General features: G+C 43.4%; 2 protein-coding genes across 7 annotated transcripts in view; one reads left to right on the plus strand and one right to left on the minus strand.

The window, feature by feature from the left end:
• The window catches only part of btaf1 (BTAF1 RNA polymerase II, B-TFIID transcription factor-associated), a 55,738-nt gene extending 54,806 nt beyond the window's left edge, over positions 1-932 (plus strand). Inside the window, 1 exon segment of the mRNA XM_071205583.1 lies at positions 77-932. Coding sequence (XP_071061684.1) covers positions 77-217 — 141 coding nt within the window. The 3' untranslated portion in view covers positions 218-932.
• Positions 933-8,101: 7,169 nt separating this feature from the next.
• The window catches only part of cpeb3 (cytoplasmic polyadenylation element binding protein 3), a 48,951-nt gene continuing 34,539 nt past the window's right edge, over positions 8,102-22,513 (minus strand). For all 6 annotated transcript variants that reach the window (XM_034101414.2, XM_034101415.2, XM_034101413.2 and 3 more), the window contains 4 exons: positions 12,325-12,443; positions 11,580-11,694; positions 10,995-11,176; positions 8,102-8,383 (listed from right to left, as the gene is read on the minus strand). In XM_034101414.2, the coding sequence (XP_033957305.1) occupies positions 8,156-8,383; positions 10,995-11,176; positions 11,580-11,694; positions 12,325-12,443 (644 nt within the window). In that variant the 3' untranslated portion in view covers positions 8,102-8,155. The remainder of the gene's footprint in view (positions 8,384-10,994; positions 11,177-11,579; positions 11,695-12,324; positions 12,444-22,513) is intronic.

Here is a 22,513-nt window from a genome sequence, read left to right on the forward strand (position 1 = left end):
CTCGAGCCCTAACTGCGAACTTTATGCGTTATCGAAGAATACTTTCAGGACTGATGCTCTGTGCCTTGTGTTTCAGGGTGAGAGGGGGGAGCAGATGGCCTCCTCCTCAGGGAAGGACTCCATGAAGTCGGTGCTGGACGGGCTGGGGGAGCTGTGGGACCAGCAGCAGTACGACACAGAGTACAACCTGGACAGCTTCATGACCTCCCTGCAGTAGCCCCGCCCACTGTCTGCTGGCATAGCAGGACCTGGTCAGAGCCGAGGAGACCCCCCCCCAAAGTCACTGATAGCTAATGGTTACACATGCCCCAGAGCAATGAATAAACTCAACCAAAATAGGAACTCAATTTGTATTTAAGCGCTTTTGTAAAATTAAAAGAATAATAATTCTGATGTTTCTGATCACGGTCATACATCCCGTAATTCCTTGTTGAAAGCCCAGATTTTCCACAAGACCTCTTTAGAGAATATATTGGTATGATCCAGGCTGCACGGACGCTGTTGGTTGAAGTCATCTCCGTTAGCAGCAGCACTGTACAGTGAGGTCGCTGCTCCAGGTGACTCATCCCCCTTCTCCCACGTCGCATTGCCAGAGTAAACAGTGTTATTGGCTTCAGACATTATTACCCAGCAGCCCCTCCCTCCCACACCCCCATCACAAGGTCTTAAAAAGTACTGCGATTACCAGAATCCCCTTCCGACGCCTCTGTCATACAAAACACACGTTTGTATCCATCAAATGAAAATGACCTGGGACAGCACGGCACTTGAAGCAGCATTACAGACACTGGGGGCGGGGCCAGGATACAACTGGAAACTTCCTGAAACCTGTCACCAGTATTTTAAAAAAAACTTGTACATATTTCTGTAACTGCTGCTTTTTGTTTATGATCGTGGAATTGTAATAAATTCTACAGACCTTTTGAACTACATGGCTTGTTTTTTTTTACTGCATGTGAATGGTGATGGCCACTTGATGGCGCAGTTGTACATCCAATGAGAATGATACTGATGAGATAAATGGTCATATTCATATTTAAAGATCATAACATGCTTTACAGTATACAGCCACACACTGCAAAGGACACTATTTAAGTAAAGGATTATAGCGAGCTGGTTTCTCCAATGACCTACCCCGCCTTTAATCCACAAAAAAAAAACATATTTCTGTCTTTCAAGATTTATTTTATATTACCTGATTTCTTTGAAGAGTTGAGAGTCCAGTCCCTTAACTGAGTTTTTATTTCTCCAATCATGTGACTGACGGGTCTGCTTTGATTATGCTTTTTAAATGTTAAAGTGAGAATATAGAATTTGTTTTCACATTTGGTTTTTTTCCATAAAAATAAATGTATGTACAAAACCCAAACATATTCAACAATATATATAGAAAACTTCATATTTGAGAAGCTGAAAAGAGCACTCCTGGCATGATTTATGAATTATCTAAATATGTGTCGATTAAGTTAATTGATCAACCGTCAGCCACTTTGGTTTACTTACTGAATTTGTGAATCAAAAAGACAATTTTAAAAGAGAACTCAGTAAAAATATTTCAGTGTACACCATTACCTTACAGTCTTAGTGGTTTCTTTATACCACAACATTTGAACATCTATTCTATAACAACTGGGCAGAAGCTGATATTTTTGGCTGCTTTGTCTTCATCTGAAAAATGATCTCTTTATACTGAAATGACAGATCATTGTGTTTGGGATGGCCACAATGCAAGTTAGTACTGTTAGCTCTTTCTACGGTTTGAGGACAGAGAAGACAAGTGCCATGCCAAAGACCACAAAGTTTCACAGCATCATACAACTACGTTTAATAAGATTTGCTTATTAGTACAGAAAAAAGGAAAAATTAAGGTGGGAAATACAAACTCTGAAGCAGTAGTAAGCATTAGCAGCATTAAGCTCCATGTTTTCAAATCACAGTTATACTGCAAAAAGTTCAGACCAAGTCAACAATCTCAAAAGCCTCGCCAAGATAGAACCAGTGTCCAAGCACAGATGTCTTATAAAAAAAAAAAAACATTTTAAAAGTAGTGGGATGTTTGTGGGGAAGAAAGCACATTTTTTTCTATTTTGAGATCACAACATGACGAGACGGACAGTGTTTACCTACCCAGAGAACGCCCGTGAAGCAGAAGTGAATATACAGTACGCTACCAAAGTCTAGTTACATGAAATACATACGTATATCTATAGAGGAATATTTTAAATCACCCAACTCGCGGTCTATTTCATTTGCACACACACTTAAATCAAAGGCCAGGACAAGAGATGAGAAGTGAAAAACATGGGGCGGGGGTGCTTGGTTTTAGCTTCAGCTGTAGCCGATAAACTGGTAGAAAAGGCCAGCCAGAAATAACATTCTCACATGAGCACTGAAGTCTCTTTTTTGAGGACAGGAAAGAAAGTAATAAAAAACATGTTTGACATTTTGGGATTTACCTTTGTTTGAAGTCTTATGAAGCTTTAGCCTGATGTTCATTAGCTTAGCCTAGCATGTAGATTGTTGAAACTATCCTGCCTTTGTTCAAAGCTTACGCAAATTATAGCTTATTTGATACATTCATACGAAACAACGCTTTTTTTCATTTAAAATGATACATTAGTTTATTTTGAAGCACTTCACTGCTTCCAAACAAGAATAGCTTTAGAGGTGCTGTTAAGCACATCATTGGCCTCCAGTACCTATGCTATGCTAGCCTACTTAGCTAATAAATCCTTCTATAGCCTACCTCAAAAGCTCAAGACAAGGCTTTAAGGCGTAGAAACATGTCATCTGTGCTCAAACAACAATAAGTACAACATGTAAAACGTTTACACTTAACTATGAGATATAGTTTTTCTTTTTTGGGGGGGGGATTTAGCAGAGTGATAATGCTAGGCTAAGCTAAAGATGTGCAGCTCTTTATGTATCGTAGGGTGTCCGTTTTCAACTCTTTATCTTGGCAAGAAGACAAATTAACTCACAAAAAGGTCAAACTATTATTTTTTAAGGAGAGCTAAAGTGAATTTTGAAATACAAAGTAGACCGCCATAATCAAAAGTTGGGTAAGACAAAAACACTTAAGACCAATCTCTCCTATGAATAATTAAGATTCTACAGTTACACATGCCTTTCCCAAACATTTGTATATTACACAGTGAATCTCTACATTTACATTCATACTTAAATACAATCACACCAGTGCACAATGCAGGGACTGAACCAACTACTAAGAAGAGAATATTTCATATGTGAGGAAATGTTGCCCTCCACTGCACGAAGTGAGGAGGAGTTATTGTAGTTAGTGGTAATAGTTGCAGCAGTAGTAATTGTAATAGTTGTAGTAGTAGTAGTAGTTTGGGAATAGCAGAAGCAATGTCAATTGTCAGTGTTGTTGTCCATCTTCCACAATTACATCACAACATACTGCATGTATGCTCCATTCTGCCATTTTTATTTTATTGCCCATTCATTTGTATACATTGCAAATCACTTAAACATCACCAACCACCAGTCTGCTGTTTGTGAAGAGTTTCTTTTTCTTTTCTCCATGGATCAGTTTCACACTAATGTAAGCAACATCAGTGAGTTAACACATAAAGCTTAGCATTTCAAGAATCGAGACACTTTAGTAACAATATTACAAACTTTTTTTTCAGCTTTAAAAAAATGAAAAAGGTGAACAAACGAAAAAAATAAACTTTTAAAGAATTAGCATCATAAAATTAATTTATTCCAAGTAAAAATACAAAATAATATTAATGACATTGACCAGATATGAAAGTCTCCCCCAGAAATAATGGTTGAGAAATAAGTCTGTAAAGAAAGCAATACGAAATAAAAAGGAAAATATGTAAATATGTTTAAATTCTTTTCTTTTTAGCAAAACTTTCTAAAAATAATGAAAATTTCTCAGTACAAAGGCTACATTACTACTGGAAGGTACTAGCAGGTAGAGTAGGTAAATACACAGTAGAAAATGATTTTAGTGAATCACAATGCTTGCAATGAAAATAATTCTGCAATAAAGATTTATGCCCTCTTTTCTTGTTTTCTTGTTTTCTACAAACAGTACAAACAGTATTGCACATTACAACAAAGAATCAAGGTTCTTAGCCTTAAAATGGGATTAATTCAAGTCTTGCGTGAATAGAAGGCCACCAGTCAATTGATGCACCTCGGGGGCTTTCGATCAAGTTACAGGTGAAAACACGTGTGTCTGGTCTGTGTTTAAAAATAACATTCTCGCCTCTCTACCTCCAGCGTGTGGACTCTCACAAGTCTCTTTTTATTTTTTCTCCCAACGACGTTAGGCTACCTAATCAGCGTCACGTTGCTTTTTTACAAACAAAAGGGAGCACATACTTTTAGGAAACATAAAAAACTTCTCTTAAAAAAATAATGAACAGAAGATCTCTTTTCACACTCTGGTCAGCATAGTAAATGATTGATTATAAATATACAAAAACGTGGGAAACATGTTCAGTTTTTATCTCTGAGCACCTGATAGTTTATTTTCTTTCTTAAAGAGCTTATCTCTGATGTTTCGACCAGTGGGACATCACGCTCACTGCACTCTCACGTACTACATTATTATATTAGTTATAAAGCTCTAGCTCCTTCAGTTGTTGTCTTTTCAAAAAAATAAATTCTTAAAATAAAAGCAAATAAGCATGATAAAGTAAAAATCAACCATCTGTTAAATCATTGTCTCTTTAAGAATTAAATTAATATATATTTTTTCATCTGAATAAACTTACTTAGAAAATATCAGTTTCTCTCCTAATATATTTCAAAATTGAGGTATTGCAAAAGATCTTGTCAGTCATAAAGCACGCTTTATCATCTTCTTTTTTTTGTCTCTTAACAAAAAGAACTGCTGACCGTTGAAAACTGTTCCGATACAAAGAGTAGTGCATAACAAATATCTATCATAGAGAAGGAACAAACATAGAAAACCTGTCTGGGTAGGGAAAGAAATATCACAAAAACACCCAGAATTCACTTTCATAGGGATACTTATTATTACTCGTGGTTAGCCTCTTCTTTTTTAAGTCTTTTTTTATATCAGTAAAAAAAGTATCTTCTGCTTTGTTTCAATAAGTTTGCTTAAACAACAAAAACCTCTTTCCTAAAGCAAAAAAAACAAAACCGTTTGCGACTGAAACGAGAAAGAGGAAAGGGACTACGGGCTGCCGACACGGGACAATCACAACTCACGGACAAAAAGAAGGGACGACACATTTACTTGCAATGATGGAAGATCCCGTTCGGATTGTCCAACAAACGGCTAAAACCAGTGTAGCTTGGCCCCCCCTCAGCCCCTAACCCTAAAAAGGAGCCGCCTTGTCTTCGGCAGCCCACGCCCACCCCTCCATCTTGTTTGAACTGCGAACCATAACCTTTTAATTTAAACTAAGAGAAATATATGTCCACCTTTTTTAAGCAGGTCCATTACTTCAAGCTTTGCAGGAAAAATCTTGATAAATATGGTTGCACATCGGCACGTTTTAACAATAGAGTGGTGCAGGGATAATGTATTTCTGTAAGCCAACGCGGAAGTTATGCATCGCCCTGGTTCCCTTGGGAAAGATCAAAGGGATCTTCAAATAGGATTTTGGATAACTGTAGAAGTATATCAGCTCAAACCGACGGAATCGGGGGAAGAATCAAACAAATGAATACCACGTATGTGATTTTGAAGATAGATATAAAAAGTAGTCACAACTTCAAGGTCATCGCCGTTGAGCTAACCGCCGCAAGCAACCACCTTTTTTAAGATGCGTTAAACCTTCAAAGTGAGTGGGGTATATCCGGACGTATTTTATGTTGTTTAACTTAACTTGTAAGCCTCTTTAGCTTGTGTCAACCACATACCTTATTTCAGGCGTCTAACAAAACCTATTAACAACAACCCATTGACTTCGAGAAAAGGGAACCGGCAAAGGGCGAAATGCTGACTAATGTTCGGGTGCTTTAGGATTCCTGCAAGCAACTCTATTGTTCCCCTGTACCCTCCCCCAGCCGTGTGGCGAGAGCCTGTGCATAGCTCGGTTTATCAAGCCTCAAGTCTCCAGTAGCTTAATGTTTGACCCCCCCCCCCCCCCATTCTCCTTCCAACTGCCCTCTTTCCTCATCTAATCGACTGCCTCTTCGGCCATTACGAGCTGCAGTTGGCTCGCGTGGTTAGGCGTCCGTTAAACAACGTGAGCTCTTTGGTTGTGTTCCGAGGACATTAACGTGGGTTGTTTTTGTGTTGACGACGGAACAAATCAAAGAAAGATCTCATTTCTCAATTTAAGCTCACATGTCTTCTCTTCAGATCAGACTGTGGAATCATGGGCATGTTTGTGTGCGTAAGATAAGACAGCCGTCCATGTTGTGGTGTGTGTGTGTGTGTGTGTGTGTGTGTGTGTGTGTGTGTGTGTGGTGTGTGTTGTGAGTGTCAAGAGGCTTCCATGTATACTGGTGCAAGTGTGTGTACAAGAGAACATATATACGTGTGCATACACTAGTTATGAAGTTTCACAGGACTTCTATGTCGGACATTGACGACAGTTAAAGCGAATCACAGTTCTAGGCATAACTCAGACCACTAACTACATACGGTAATAAAAAATTGCACAATTATATCAACAATCACTGCAAAAAGTTACTTCACCTATCATAGACAGTTTAAATGGTAATCCTACATTTAGTTTGATTTGTGATTATTAAGGTTGTTTTTGTTGCCTCCCTGTCATCTGGATGTGTTCACTGCCCTGTTCGTAGAGGCGCTTCTCTTCCGTTAGCACGTTTAGCGACGCGGAGTCGTCATGACTTCCTCCAATCACGACTTCCTGACTTCCTGTCCAGATTCCTGCGGTTTGAATGTACGCCTATCGTGTGTTGTGCAACATGGGCAGAATCGAATAGTAGACATGATACTGAAAAGTCTATTGCATGCAGCAACCTGATTGAAATAAACATGCAGTTAGGGGCGACCCACCCCCGATCCCCCCACAAAGGTAACCATCGTTTCACAGGGGCGCCCCCTCCCCCGGTGACAGCTCGTCATTTTACAACACCAGGATCTTCTCTTGATCTCGTTATGTTAGCCTGAATAAAGTACTTATGGTATCCGTTTATACCATGGATTTAGCAGCAAAGCTATTGCAGCATTACATTTACATAACACTAAAACATTATGTTATTATAAAATAAAGACCTAGAAATCAAAAGCAAACTAATCTGATTGCGCATATGAGGTATTAATATTCTCAGAGTCAAAATTGATTGCGAATATAGCCGTGTTATTTTTACTCTGGGCAATACGGGCCCACACTACTGATAGCTGCTTTTGCTACATCTTATGCCACCTTTCAGCTTTTCTGTATGCATTCATTTCATTTGCCTTTGGTATTTTTTTTTTAAGTAGGGGCATATAACTACAGCTTTTCAAAATAAGTGCATGCTCCTTTTACATACAATTTAAATTATCTATATATGTATAGATAGGTACAAAACAAAAAATATATACTTTTTTAAATATTTGTAAGGTCCTACCTCACGTCTCGGTGAGGAGGACGTACCACACCAACTGCTCCAAACAGCGGGCAACTGAAAGTAGCCTGGCGTCTAACATACCATCCTGTTGTGTGTGTGTGTGTGTGTGTGTGTGTGTGTGTGTGTGTGTGTGTGTGTTGTGTGTGTGTGTTGTGTGTGTGTGTGTGTGTGTGTTGTGTGTGTGTGTGTGTGTGTGTGTGTGTGTGTGTGGTGTGTGTGTGTGTGTGTGTGTGTGTGTTTAGTGAGCATGTTTGTGCAACGTGCCATTCTAAGTTGATAGACTTTCGCATTGCATTCCCCGACAATGCTTCATCGGAGCGGTAGACAATGAGTTCGAAGCCGTGTGGTATGAAGACAGTCCCATGGGTTAGACGGTATCCGTTTACTTTTTCATGTTTGTGGGGAGTGGGGTGGAGTGGGTGGAGCTGTGTGTGTTGTGTGTGTGTGGTGTGTGTGTGTGTGTGTGTGTGTTGTGTGTGTGTGTGTGTGTGTGTGTGTGTGCTGTGTGTGTGTGTGTGTGTGTGGTGTGTGTGGGGGGGGGTGTTGCCAGCGCCTGCCTGTCGGGGTTGAGTGTGGGTTCACCCGGGGCAAGGGCTGACTGGTATACCCCCCCTCAGCTCCAGCGGAAGGACACGTGTCGGGGGCGGTCGCCTCCCTCCTTCACCAGTGGCTTGTGAAACTCTCGTCCGGCTCGTGAGTGGATGCTGGCCCAGCAGTACTCGCAGTAGTACTGCAGGCAGGTGACGTTGGCACAGAAGAAGGGGGCGAACTTCCCCCCACAGCGAGCCCCCTGGCACTCATCACACATCTGGTCGTCCAAGACGTACGGCTTCACCTCCACCTGGAAAGAAGGAGGACGAGAGGTGGTGCTTAGTTTCATCTCGTACACAGATGTGAAGTCCAGCACAGTTAGTCATCCTGTTAGGAACATGTGGATTCCCATATGCCCTCTGGATTACTACTTCTTTTAAATGTGGATTATTTAGAAGATACAAATGTGTTATACCAGAGTAGTAAAGTGGTGCAGGTATGAGTCCTTAACCCGGAAAGGACTCAGCATTTTAGCATTTCCGGGTTCCCTCGTCACGTTTATTTCTTCTTTTTTTCCCGGTTAAATGCCTGTCTGCGTTTAACATAAACACGTAAATGAAGACTACGAAACACCATCGTGCCAAACATTAGCCACGTTTGGCTTAGCGGTGTTAGCGTGGAGTCATACGATGGTCATGTAGTGTGTGTAAAGCATTACGTTAGCGGTTTGCTACTGGGGATGGCACTTTTATAAAAGTCTTGTTAATGTGGAGATTATACTACTGACAAAATGCGAAGGTTTGATGACCGTGTGTCTTTTGCGAGAATGTCCATAGATTGTATGTCTTATAATAAAGCTGGTTGCCAACAAGTGACTAAATGAGACTACTAAACGTCATCACAGCACAACATTAGCCGCCTTTAGCTAAGAGTTGTTGATACACAGCCATGCGACAGTGATGTCGTTCGCTTTTAGCCTAATGTTAGCTTTTTTCTGCCTCAAACATGTGTGGAGTTGAACCTTCAGCTGTTGAACAAATAGCCTGTACACGTGGGGTAATAACAGCTAGCTTGATCCAATTCAAACCCTGTTCCTTTCTTTCTACTGAAGCAGGTATTATTCAGTCAAATTACTTTGACCACTGAGACACAAAAAAAGAGAGCTCAGTCGCCATGGAGACGCCTCAGAGCATGAACAGGCAGGGTGGATGCTAACCTTGTTATAGCATGGCCACAACATGAAAGGTTATTGAGTCCTTCAACAGTAGCAGACAATCCCTCTGAGCTAACAACCGGACTGCTGTGAGCAATACGCTTCCTCCAGACGAAGAGGAAGACAGCCGGGCAGAAACAAAGATGCTGCTGCTAAATGAGCAGCTCTCCCGTGAAGAAGAGATCAGGGATACACCTGGATAAATAAAGGTTTGAAATGAAATTAAAAATACCAATTTCAACTCGGTGTCCACAGAGCTGACCAGGGGAAATTGGTTTCTATGTCCTATCATCGAGAGCCATTACAATGAATGGGATTGTAGAAGCCCAGGTGAGAGGAAGGGAACATTTGAAAACAATTGATTAAAACAGGCATCCATGTTCCATAGAATGACATCTTTTGTATTTACTTTAATCCACATTTGTCTTCCTCCTCTATCTACAGCACTTGCTAACCCTATTGTTGGCATACTTATAGGTCTGTCAATCTGTGTGTCTACTTGTCTGTCTGTCAAGAGGATTACAGAAAAACTATTGGTTCAATTTTCATAAAACGGGTTGGAAGGGAAAGGGAACGTGTGTTACATAGCGAGATGAGTCATTTGTGTTGAACAAGTCAAATGTAACGTAAACGCCAACACTTCGTCTTGTGGAATGATCAAATCGAGACTTCACACCCGACAACATCAACATATATACCAGCACTTACTATCATTGTCTTTTTAAGATGACATATGTGGCAAGGAAACTACATTTTTAAAGTGTATGTAGAATAAGCTTTGTCATGTTGTCATTCCGGTACTACGTACCATTTAAATAATACAAATAAAATAACCATGACGAAGACAGGTATGCGTTTTTCAGGGGATATTTTGTTTAATTGGCAATCTGAAGGTCACTATAGCCCGTTACCCATTCAGCCTATGTATGGGGGGCCAGCTCTCCCCCCAGGCGCTCCCACCACAGGACCCAACACAATTGCCTCGCCTGCTCTGTATATGGTTACAGCTCGGCATCCAAGTAGCATTGGACTTCTTGTTGATTTAATAAATAATGTAGTTTCCCTTTTTTACTGCTTTATTTTCTGTACTACACATCCTTGTTGTTCAGGGGTTGGGCTGGGTTAGAGGGAGAACACATGACAGATTGTAAGCCAGGCAATGTACCTACTTTCGTTTTTAACCATAACAACTATTTAAGAAAACCCCTGTTCAAAGCCTGCTTCCTACAGACTTCCCGTCATAACACTGGTCCCTTCATCTCCCACTGAAGATGGATGGTGATAGCTGGGTTAGGGAGGACCGCTCCGCCCTACAGAGGCTCGGCTTCCTGGCTGACAACCAGTCTCTGTTGGTCACGATGTCTCCCGCTGCAGGGGCCGCTGTGCCTCAAATAACCAGGCTGCAGCCCAGCCCGAGTGGATATACATGTGTAGGGAACTACTATAATTAACCCCACCCTATGTGTCTGCAACTCGAAACATCTGTCGGACTCAGGCAGCCAAAGGCCTTAGTGCGTGTACAGCCAGGGCCCGGCCTCCCGTTACTGTAGGGCTGTGCGGAGGCAGACAAGCCAGCTGTAATGAAAGCTGGGAGACATGGGCTCAGTTCTGAAGCATGCCTTAGGAATGACTGCGAGAAAACCTCAGGACGCTGCTTCCCCTCAGAGGAAGGACGCCGTGAATGAGTGAAGCGCATGAACTCGCTCACCCTTTTGTCGATGTCATTGTGCTGCAGCTGAACGAAGCGAGCGCTGATGGCGGCGATGTAGCTCTGCTGATTGGAGAAGGCCACGCGCCCCGCGCCCTTTGGATATTTGAGCTCCGGGTCGGTGTCGATGCCAGCGTAGCAAACACCTCCGTACAGCCGGTCCATGATCATAGCCAGCTCCACTGCAGGGAAGAGGGGGAGAGAAGAGGATTAAAGCGAGTCCTTTCGACCACACGTTGAAAGCATTCAGCCCCTCTTAAAGCGACAGGTTTGTGATTGTTATCAAGCGATGTAAAAGTCTACCCTCCTGCACGACCCATCAGATCGGTCTCAAACTGCTGGTATGATTAGTCGGAGTCACATTGCAGCGATGTTGATCCCAAGAACAGAAAGACTGAGCCTCCCGTTACACCATGAATTCTTTACATGACGCTTGGCCCGCTTCCTGGAAACCCAAGTAGAGGATTGCTTTCTCACAGGGGGGACTTTTCATTACCGTCTCCGTGGCCCGTGCCAGCCAACGTTATGAAACCAGCTTTTGGGGGATCGCAAGACAAATATACTGCATTGATATTGGGTAGTTACCGGCACGAAGGGGCCGCGGCACCCCCCCCACAAAGATGGTTTTGCGGGGGTCCAGAGGCTGGGAGCCGTCCATGACAAAGTCGCTGTCGCTCAGGTTCCAGGGACGGATCTGGACCTGCAAACAGGAAGAAGGGTGCTCATTGAAAGGCAAAGTGTGTTATACTCGTGTTGTATTCTTTATTTCTATATGATTTTCAAACGTACATGTTTTTTCCACACCTCCACATCAACCCCACTTTGTGATTTTTAAAGCATAAATGAAATTGCCAGAAGTAATTGGGCTATAAATAGACTTCATCACGGTCGCATCGCTGCGTGTCACCACCGCTAAGCTAAAGGCGGTACACGTTCGCTGTGATGACGTGGTCTTCTTTAGCCACTTGTTAGCAACCATTTTTTTTAAAGAAAAATAGAAGCTCCGAACATTCACAAAGTAGGTATTTACTGACGTATCTTATGTCGTAGAACAAAACGTGAACATCTCTTCAGCTTGGGTTAACCACAAATCCTTTTCAAGCATTTAACCAAAACACTTACAGTACATTCTAACTCATTCCTGCAATATATTTATCAACTTTATTACTTTTTTAGTGAACAATTATGAAATTAAGAATGATTTCATTCCAATTCATTATGCAAAAATCTGTCCAAAAAACGATTGACATTAAGGACAGATTGTAAAATATGAATAATAATGTTAACACTATCTGAACAGTCTACTGCTCCCTGAATGTCCGGCGCTCACCGGTTTGTCTTTGATGGTGGGACTGGACACACACAGGTACAGCTTGCCGTCCTCCTCGATGCAGGCGTCGATCAAGGCCTGGACAGAAGTCTCTTCCTGGAAGAGCAGGAAGGCATAGCCTGGAGAAAAGGGCAAATAAACACAAACATAAGGATATGTGTGGGAGCCATAGTAACGTTGGGCTTATTAATGCTCTAAGAATGTACATGAATGTTCATACAGATGCATCATTCAATAGATCTGGCTCAAGCTACGTTGCAGCGATCCGCTCGTCTTCCTGTATTTTCAGGCGAGCAAAAGTGGTGAAAAAAACATTGATAAAAGCAGTGACACAGATGTAATGAACGTGAAAGGTCATAATGCAGATATGAGATGTACATCACATTGTTAATGTCGCGTCACCGGGTCAATGACAAGTGTCTCGTGCGTGTCCCGTGGGCCGGCTCGTTGCTAAGTTGTGTATTTGTGCTAAATATCGTCAGTGAGAGCGCATGGTGGGTTAATGGCAAGCTGACGGCCCGTCCACACAGCGGCGTGCGTTGACGCTTCCCCATTCACTTTGAATGGGGTGACGTCACTTTGAGCCGAAATGCATCGTGGGAAGCGACGTGGAGCGTAGCTGGCGTGGCTGACTGCAAAAGTTGAGCAATGTTCAACTTTTGACGCCTCGGCAGAAGCGTCAGCCAATCGAATCATATGCCAGTACAAGCTCTAGCCAATCAAACCGCTGCTTGTGTGTCAGGGGCGGGAGATTCATGTGATTGGTTGTTGGTCGAGTTTCAGACACGCCCGCCGGCAAGCGTCAGCGCACGCCGCTGTGTGGACGGGCCGTTACTTTTCAACATTATACATGTTATGCAAGCTTGAGATTAGGGATGTCCCGATCACCTTTTTTTGCTCCCGATCCAATTCTGATCATTTGATTTTGACAATCTGCCGATACCGATTTTTCCCGATCCGATCTTTATGCAATGCATTAAGAGAAAAAAAAGGTAACAGATAACGGCTGGTCATCCAACGCGATGAGTTCAGCTATCTTGGCTGTTATTGTGTTGGCCTTTTCACTATTCTGGGGCAGTTTCTCTTTCCTTTTGAAAGCCTCTGAAAGTGTCGGTTGCTTCAGTGCCGTTACCTGAGTGGCCGCTGTGCACTCGCCGTGTTGTTGTTGGTGTTTGTTTCTCAGGTGGCATGTTAGATTGGTCGTGTTGAACGTAGCTCTGTTCTTTCCACCACGCGGAACCTCTGCCTTGCAAACATTGCATCTGGCTGTTACACTGCCTTCGCTTTCAATTTTATAATACTTCCAAACTCCTGACATTTTCTCTGTCCCGACTCCCGAGTCACCAGCTGAACGTAGCCTCTCGTTAGCTTACTGCTACTATTAGACACTGCGCCCACTCTGTTGCCAGATTTCAGAGAAATAAGCAACCAGGTCTATGAAAACAAGCCCAAAGAAAGCAACACATACATGATGTTGTGTAATTTTAAACCAAAACTAAGTCCTCAGGATGACTTTAAGACGTGAACATGGTCATTTTTGTTTTGTAACATTAAATAAAATTTAAAAAAATTATAAAAAAAAAAAAAAAAAATCCCGATCCCCGATTTTTTGAAAATCACGTGATCGGCTCCGATCCCCGATCACGTGATCGGATCGGGACATCTCTACTTGAGATGGTACATGAAGGTTTATACATGTCTCATTAATTAGACAGAGCCGACAGTATGGAGCTACATTGCAGTGATGTGCTATTTTTATATTTTAAGAACAGAAGCGCTATTTATTTCTAACTTGGACACAAAAGTGACTTGCAGTTGTGCCTAAGTGTTAAATACAAACGAAAGATACTCTCAAATCAAAAACTTGCATTTAATAATCCTACCCTTGTGAGCATGGTGCTTAAACACTGCTATGGCAACACATCGTAAACATGGGAGCATTACAACAGTGTCTTCATTGTCACATTCCATCAATAAGCCCAATACTTCTGTCCTTGTAATATTAATAGATTCAAACAAACGAGTCTCTACTCGGGCATACGGCCTAGTGGCCTGTCCTGTCCTCGCCTGCCTCCATAAGCCCTGCAGCCTGCTTCCATTGGAACGCCTCAGAGGGCTCTGCTTCTGAAAGACCCGTGCACAATGGACCGTCCTGACGCGCTGCACGTCTTCCTGAGGGTGGCTTCAGGTACAGAGACGTTGGTGATGTCTTTGACTTGCTTTCTGCCTCACTGTACTGTTGAATTATTTAGCATCGAGAGCAGAGACCTCATCCAAGGTCGGAGCTATTAAGCCGTTTCAGGAGGGACAAAAAAAACCTCAATAGGGGGGCATCCATCACATGACGCCACGGGGGGCAGCAGGCAATAGAGATCCGATTTACACCGAGAAAGGAAACAAGAGACGAGAGTCACCTTTTGACAGCCACATCCTAATAATGCAATTCTTGGCCAAAGGAGGCGAGGTGACGAAGGCTGGTGAATTAGGATGGCGTCGCTCTGGTTATGTTAGCAGGAGCCCCTCACCGCCTGTGCCCCCATGAGTCAGGGGAATATGAGCTGCCTTCTGAGAGGAGCACGATATGCACAGGATCACACACACATCCAGAACCCTCTACTGGGGCAAATGGACTGTTGCAGCTGCTCAGCCTCCACCAATAAAACGAGATTAACCTTTTCACTAAAGGCATATCGTGCGCCTGTGGTACTGTGCACATATTTCAATGAGGTGATATACAGTATGTGCAGTTTGGCATACTCAACCGCTTTCTATTTAAATAAGTCTTAAAGCAAAACCAGCTCATTAAATCAATAGAAAATAAGTTGCTTTTTTTTGCCTAAAACATTCTTCAGATCCTCCCCTCTCCGTCTCAAGCAGATTAACACAGCAACATGAATGACTGCGATGAGAGGCAATAGAAAAGGGCAAATTGCACTCATATATGGAACTTGAAATATCATCATTTGTGCAATGTCTATTTTCTTGGACATTGAGACCTGGCAGACATGCGCAGTTAATGGAGCCATCAGTGATCAAGTCCATTCTGCAGCATCCTCTCTGTGTCCAACTTCCCACCACTCAGTTTCAAGTGTCTCTGGAGACGCCTGCTTTAATAATCAAATCATTTAAATATTCAAAAAGTACCCCAAAATAAAATTGGGGAAGCTGTTTTTATTGGAAAAGCAGCTGTGGAACATTAAAGATAAACTCAATGGACAATTCTAAACGACAGCTGGACATGGTTTAAACATAGCTTTAAATAAGCAATATCCCCCTGCTGCTATTGGTCTTTCTTTATTCATTAATTGTATTTATTTATTTTATTGTATTATTTAATGTATTTGTTATAGGACTTTTGTCTTACATGCTACTTTATACTTTTATTCCACTACAAAATATTTAAAATGAGCTCCACCTTTACCAGCTGTGATGAACACAATATTGCATCACTATTCGTATTCCACTAATCTAATATATATCATTTTTCAATGCACTAGAAGTACTTTTGGTATCTTCAGAATATTTTCATGCCAATAACTGAGTATTTTTACATTTTTATATCACTTTAAGTATAACTTCTTCCACCACTGATCCTGTGTATGAAAAGTGACACACACACACGCACGCACGCACGCGCACACACACACAGGCAAAGAGGAATGGGCATCTGTCATGGTTCACGAGAGCATTCCTGAGTGGAGCGCTGCAGAGGAGAGTCGAGAAAGAGCTGAGTCGGCAGAGCCAGTCAGCTGTGGTATGTGCGCGAGAGAGAGTGTGCTGCTGGACGGGAAAAGGGAGGGGGAAAAGAAAAAGGCATCAAAGGGGAAATGAAAGAAAACAGGTGCGTAAGCAGCCATATGTGTCCTTAACAGTTGCTGCTCTGAAAGCGGCTTCTGTCTGTGTGACGTGTCTCCTGATGCATGTGACATGTCCTCTGTCAGTGACGGGACGAGTGTCTTTCTCACATTTGTGTCTACAGTAAATCAATCGAAAACCCATGAGGTACAAGAAATGTCACATCTGATGATTTCTACTGGAATAAAACCATGCATGTGCATAAAGGGCATTGCAAATGGCGCACATCCACCAAACACACTAATCGGAATAAATCCAGTTATCAGTTTTTCAGGTTTGTTCTTCGTTTAAAGATGTTTTGGCAACCAGTGCCTTTATTTGAGTGACAGCTATGAAAGGGGGAGTTGGAGGGGAGCACATGGTCCCGGGCAGTACTCAAACCCGGGTTCTCCGCTTGGGGACGAAGTCCCAGTACATGGGCCATCAGCTCTACCAACTGAGCTTTATATGTGTGGGGGGGTATATATGTTTTTAAATCCTCTGGAGCTGAGAGAAGAGCTGTGGATTATTGTTACTTATGTGCATCAGTGTTTCTTCAAAACACTAAACTCACAACTTAAAATGAAAGTCAGTCGTTATCCGAGTCAAATCTGGAAAGTGACCGTAGATAGATTACTTCAGTTGCAATTTGGTGCTATATATATATATTTATAAAATACATTTAAAAAAAAACAAGAAAAAAACACCTTGAATTTCAAGGGGGGGGCGCGGGGCTCCGTGGGCGGGGCTCAGCGGTATGGGAAACACTGGACATTTATAGTTGATCAAAGTTGGGGCGCTGATATAAGATAATATTGGAAACATAATTTAAAAACCCTTTTCTGTACCACAACCTTTTTAATTTAACAATGTGCCACACTTTCAATACTGCAAAAATATAGATTTTATGTAATGCAAACAAAAATAGGAAGATAAAAAGAAGAAGAGATCCCCATGATCCCCTCACGTAACAGGCTGATAAGTGCTTGCCATGGCCCCGAGGCCAATTCAAGTGCCATACAGTCTTATTATAATGGCAACAATGATGGAGATGATGGAATAGTAGGTTTTTGATCTCGATAAGCATTGTTCGTTACGTGATGGCAGCATAGACGCTATAATAATCCATGTGTCCCATTTGGCCCGATGTCAAACTGAGATCTACGCTAACACACTAGCATTCCCACTGTGGAGTCATTACTTGCATCCTGCTTTGTGGAGAGTAACCACAGAGGCTCCTTAATGACAAGCCTCTTGCAGGTTGTTATAAGAGCCGTGTAGAGTCACGTAAGGCTATAACCTCAGTGGGGATATACTGATACCTCTAACAACAAGCTGTACCAGAGGGAGCAGAAAGAACCCCGCACACAATGCGAAGCTAACTGCAATCAGCTCCTTTAAGTGACCCGCTTCATCTTTTAGTATTCGTTCAACACGGAACCCCTCAGGGAAAGTTGCAAAAAATGTGACGTTTTATGCATTGTCATGTTTCTCCACGTGCCGCGTCATCGCCCGGCATAAGACCATGTCTCTGTGTTGCCGGGTTACATAAAGAGGGTTTGTCATTGGCATAAATCATGTGGTTTAGCACTAACATCCCCCCTCAGAGAAAAAACAACTGCAATCTTAAAAAAAAAAAAAACAGCATGAAAAGGCAGAGCTAGCCAGCAGCGCTCAGAGTCTGCAGGAGGGGAACAACGTGTTCCATGACCCTGGGCAGGAGAGGAAGGGGGAGGAGATATGGAAAGAGGGGGGGAGTGAGAAAAGGCAGGGAGAGAGGCAGCATGAACGAGTGCCATACACACAGAGTTAGGACAGTGCTACTTTAATGCACCCGGTTAGAAATGTACCAAACTGAAGCAAGACAACCTTTACTATGTTCTACACTCAATTTTACAATCACATACAAATGGTGTACCCGCACATTGTGCTGTCAAGTGAGGTAACTTCAAGCTTCTTTAATATTCATTGGGTTATTATTTGAACAAATCTAGCGATATATAAAACATAAATAAAAAGAAGGCCTCACCTTTTTTGTCTCTACAGTATCTTACTTTTGCTGTAACAATGTACATTTCCCCTCTGTGGGACAAAGCTGAGGAATTGTGATTCTGAATTGTCATATAACTGGCTTGTATCGTATTGTTTCAGAAAATGCGATGAGCTTCTTGGATTTAATATATCACCTGTTCCATCAGGACACTGTGTACATAGCAGAAGTGCTAGACTGTCCCAGATTCCACTACAACGGTCTGATATGTAGTCTGAATGGATCTGTCTTTTTCCATCAGCCTAGCGCAGTGCAGAGGCTCACACCGCGGGAGGAGAGCGCAGGTCTGCAGTGGCTCGTGCCTGAGATTTATAGAGCTCTGCTGCTCCGCTCCCAGCACTGTCCAGGGAGGGAATACGTACAGCGGCAGCATTTTCCATCCTACAGAGCACCGTTAAAAGACACACGATAGTGTTAAAAATTAAAATCAATGTTGATATGGCGTAATTTGAATTAAATACACTATTTAATTCAAATCAGTTTTATTCTGAAAAACCTGAAGTTCACTAACTATTAACTTAATACTTTTATTCTGAAAATGCTTCACTTCCGGTTAGCATTAGCATGTGGCGAAATGCTGCATTTTCAAACCATGAATCAACGGTGAAATGACATGTGATGTTGTACACTGAGCACACTGGGTTTAGCACTCATGTATTGAACAAGGCAGGAATTGCATTGGACCCGCCCCCGACGACGTCGGCCAATAGGAGAAGACCTCAGATGACAACAGGAAGAGCAAGCCAAGGATTGACCTCTTCCTCCTGCTGACCTGGACTGACCGGACGGAAGAGGAGAGCGCCTCCACTCGCACATTTCATGTTGTACACCACCGCATCTTTTGTGTATTTAAATGCGGTTCACTTTTATAAGCTTCCCTTGACTCTTTTCAGTCTCTCCTGCCTTCAGGGTTCTAGAATTCACTAACAATAGGCAGAGTGCCAGTGGGTTGTGAAGACGGACCAATGACCTCATGCAGGACAGAGTGTTTCCTGGTTGACGGCCAAGAGTTCGAGATATGAGGAGAGGAACCGTGCCTCAATGGCAATCTGAAAACATGGAACGCATGCTTTGTCAGGTCTGTCCGCATGAAGCCAAGCAAAAAGCGTTTAAAATGCTTGTTATCCAAATGGACTTTGGATACATCAGGGCCAGGCTAAGCTACTGTTGTAGCTGTGACTTTATTGGTCATGCCAAATAGTCCTTTTGTAAACATGCCTTTATAAATCATATTTAGGTTGGTCCCTACACAGGTATTAGACGGAGTGTTCCGTGGATTCACCGTGATGTAGTTCCGTTATAACCAAACACTAACTTTCTGCTTATGCCATTGCATTACATATTAAAGTAGTGTTAATATGTCGAGATGATCCTGCTGAACAAAGCTTGTAAGAATGTTTGCCAGCTATGCTGACTTTCAGGTCGGCCTACATGAAAAAGACCCCACTGCGCCACTCAGAAGTAATCTTTCCTAAAATGTGAAATGATTCCTTTGCGTGCTATCCTTATCCTGACACTGACAATTATTTGGAGTTATGAACCAGATGCCCCAACAGTCTAATAATACCCTGCCGAGTGAAAGTACTGCATTGGTACCTGGTGCCAGCTGAGCCACACATCACAGGTGTGTTTTAGTCCCATGCTCTCCATTTCCTCATCAAAGGAAACTTCTGCAGACTTTACTGAAATATGAGCATAAATCTCACTGCTTTTAAAAGTGACATTTCAATCCAGGTTTATCTTTTCATACTCAGATGTATCTTTACTTCTTTGTTTATTTCACAAAGGCAAGGATACAGAGATGTGCTTTTTCCGAGTGAGCAGTGTAATATCTTGGATATTAACAGACAACGGAACAGTTGGTTATTTAAGGACCCTTTATTGCTGCCTCCGGTGGTTCTCTCCCCACCCCCACTTACTGTCACTGTCGTAAACATGCCGTAACGTATATGACAACTCCCCTTGTAGTCAGTTAACTATACTATGACATCTTTTAACAATATCAACACATATCAATAACTTAGATATCTTTCTTTAACAATATCAACACATCAATAACTATGACATCTCCCCTTTTTTTCTCTTTTTTTTTTTTTACAATATCAACACCCTTTTTTTATTATTGAACTGTCCCCTCACAGGTCAAGTCTCTGGACAGGTCTAACAGGTCTACCAGACCTGGTTTGGATCAGTCCATCAGTGTTCCTTGTTGGACCAGGCGAGCCATGTTCTGGGCTCATCTGAATGTCTGGTGTGTTATTCCTGGGTGTCGTGTCGTCGTTCGCTGGAGGCCCCGCGACGGGCACCGCTTGGAGATGTCGACGGTTACGTCTGTACAGAGCACCCTGCTCCGTCTCGATGAGATAAGACCTCTGTGTAACACTCTCACCTGCCACTACTGCAGGTGTGGACCAGGTCTTTTGGTTGTCCAGTCTGGTGAGAACATGGTCTCCTCGCTGCAGTGGTGTGAGCTCTCTCACGCCATGGCGCTTGTTATAGTAGAAGGCCTGTTTGCTCTTCTCCGCAGCATCTCGAGCTCTGATGTGATGTCTGCTCGGCCACTTTGGTTGCAGGTTCTTGGCCAGAGTGGGCAGCGTCGTCCTGATTTCCCTGCCCATTAGGAGCTCTGCCGGACTGACACCCGTACTGCTGTGTGGAGAAGAACGGTAAACCATTAAAGCAAGTAGGGGGTCCTTTTGTCTCAGAATCCCCTTTGCCGTTTGGACCGCACGTTCAGCATAACCGTTTCCTTGTGGGTTGTGGGGACTAGAGGTTGTGTGCGTAAAGTCCATGTCACAGGCAAAGCCTCTGAAGACATCGCTGCTGAACTGCGGTCCGTTGTCACTGACAACCTCCTCCGGTATTCCGTGCGGGCAAACGTGGCTCTCAGCTTCAAGATCACATGTGCACTAGTCGTGGTAGGCATGTGGAGTATCTCCAGGTATCTAGAGTAGTAGTCAGCTATGACTAGGTAACTCTCTCTCTCTCATGTTCACATACATCTATGCCAACTCTCTTCCACGGCCCGTCTGGGAGAGGTGTCGACAGGAGAGGCTCTCTGTTCTGTGCTCTCCTCTGCTCACGACAGTACATGTGTGTGATCTGTGTGGCTATGCCAGGCCACCACACCGAAGTGTTGGCCCTGTCTCTGCACTTGTTAAGACCTTGATGGCCCTCATGTATGCGTTCTAGTATCTCTGACCTCAATCTCCCTGGTATCACTATTCTACTCCCTCTGGTCACTACCCCATCATGCATAGACAGTTCCTTCCTAACGGGAAAGTACTCCCTAACACAGGTGTGTATGTGTGCTAGGTGTTCAGGCCACCCCTCTTGTATGTACCTGATCACTTCTTGGAGCTGCTCGTCTGCTGCCGTCTCCACGCGGCTGCTGTCGGTCTATCTTTTTCGGCGATGCTGGAATGCTGCTCATCACAGCTGCTACGTAACACTCCACGTCTGTGTCTCTACTGAGCTCCTTGTCTTCCTGTGGGCTCCTGGACAGTGTGTCTGCCACCACCAGGGTTTTCCCCGGAGCATACTCAGCCTCCGGGTTGAACCTCATCAACCGCATGAGGAGTCGCTGGCAGCGGAGTGGCACATTGTCGAGATCCCTGGAGTTCATCAGTGGGATGAGGGGTTTGTGATCCGTAATCAGTTTGAATGCTGGTAGGCCGTAGAGATACATCTGAAACCTCTCACACGCTCGCCAGGCACTCCTTCTCCATCTGAGCGTACCTGGTTTCAGCGTCGCCTTGAGCAGTATGCTACCGGTCTCCAGTCGTCGCCATGGAGCTGCAGCAGGACACCGCCTATCCCATAACTGCTTGCGTCTGCTGAGACCACTGTGCTCCTGGTAACATCATAGCACACCAGGGTAGGTGGCGTTGTGAGGAGCTCTTTAACTCGCTCAAAGGCTGCTTGCTGCGCCGGACCCCACATCCACACGGAGTCTGCTTTTAACAGTGCATATAGTGGCTGGCCCACTGTGGCGAGGTCTGGAATATATGTCCCCAGGTAGTTGATCATACCGAGGGCTCTCTTTAGTTCCTGCACGTTTTCTGGTGGTTCAAGTTTGCTGACTGCAGACACTTTGGCCGGGTCGGGTCGTACACCATCTTTGTTGATCACCTGACCCAGGAAGTGCAGCTCCTCCTTTCTCAGCACACACTTCTCATTGTTCAGCTTCAGGCCTGCAGACTCCAGCCGATCCAGAACCTTCTGCAGCCGCTCATCGTGTTCGCTGGTGTTGCTGCCATGGATGATGATGTCGTCCATGTAGACGGCAACGCCATCCAGCCCTTC

The sequence above is a fragment of the Pseudochaenichthys georgianus genome, chromosome 15, assembly GCF_902827115.2.
Source record: "Pseudochaenichthys georgianus chromosome 15, fPseGeo1.2, whole genome shotgun sequence".
Taxonomy (NCBI): domain Eukaryota; kingdom Metazoa; phylum Chordata; class Actinopteri; order Perciformes; family Channichthyidae; genus Pseudochaenichthys; species Pseudochaenichthys georgianus.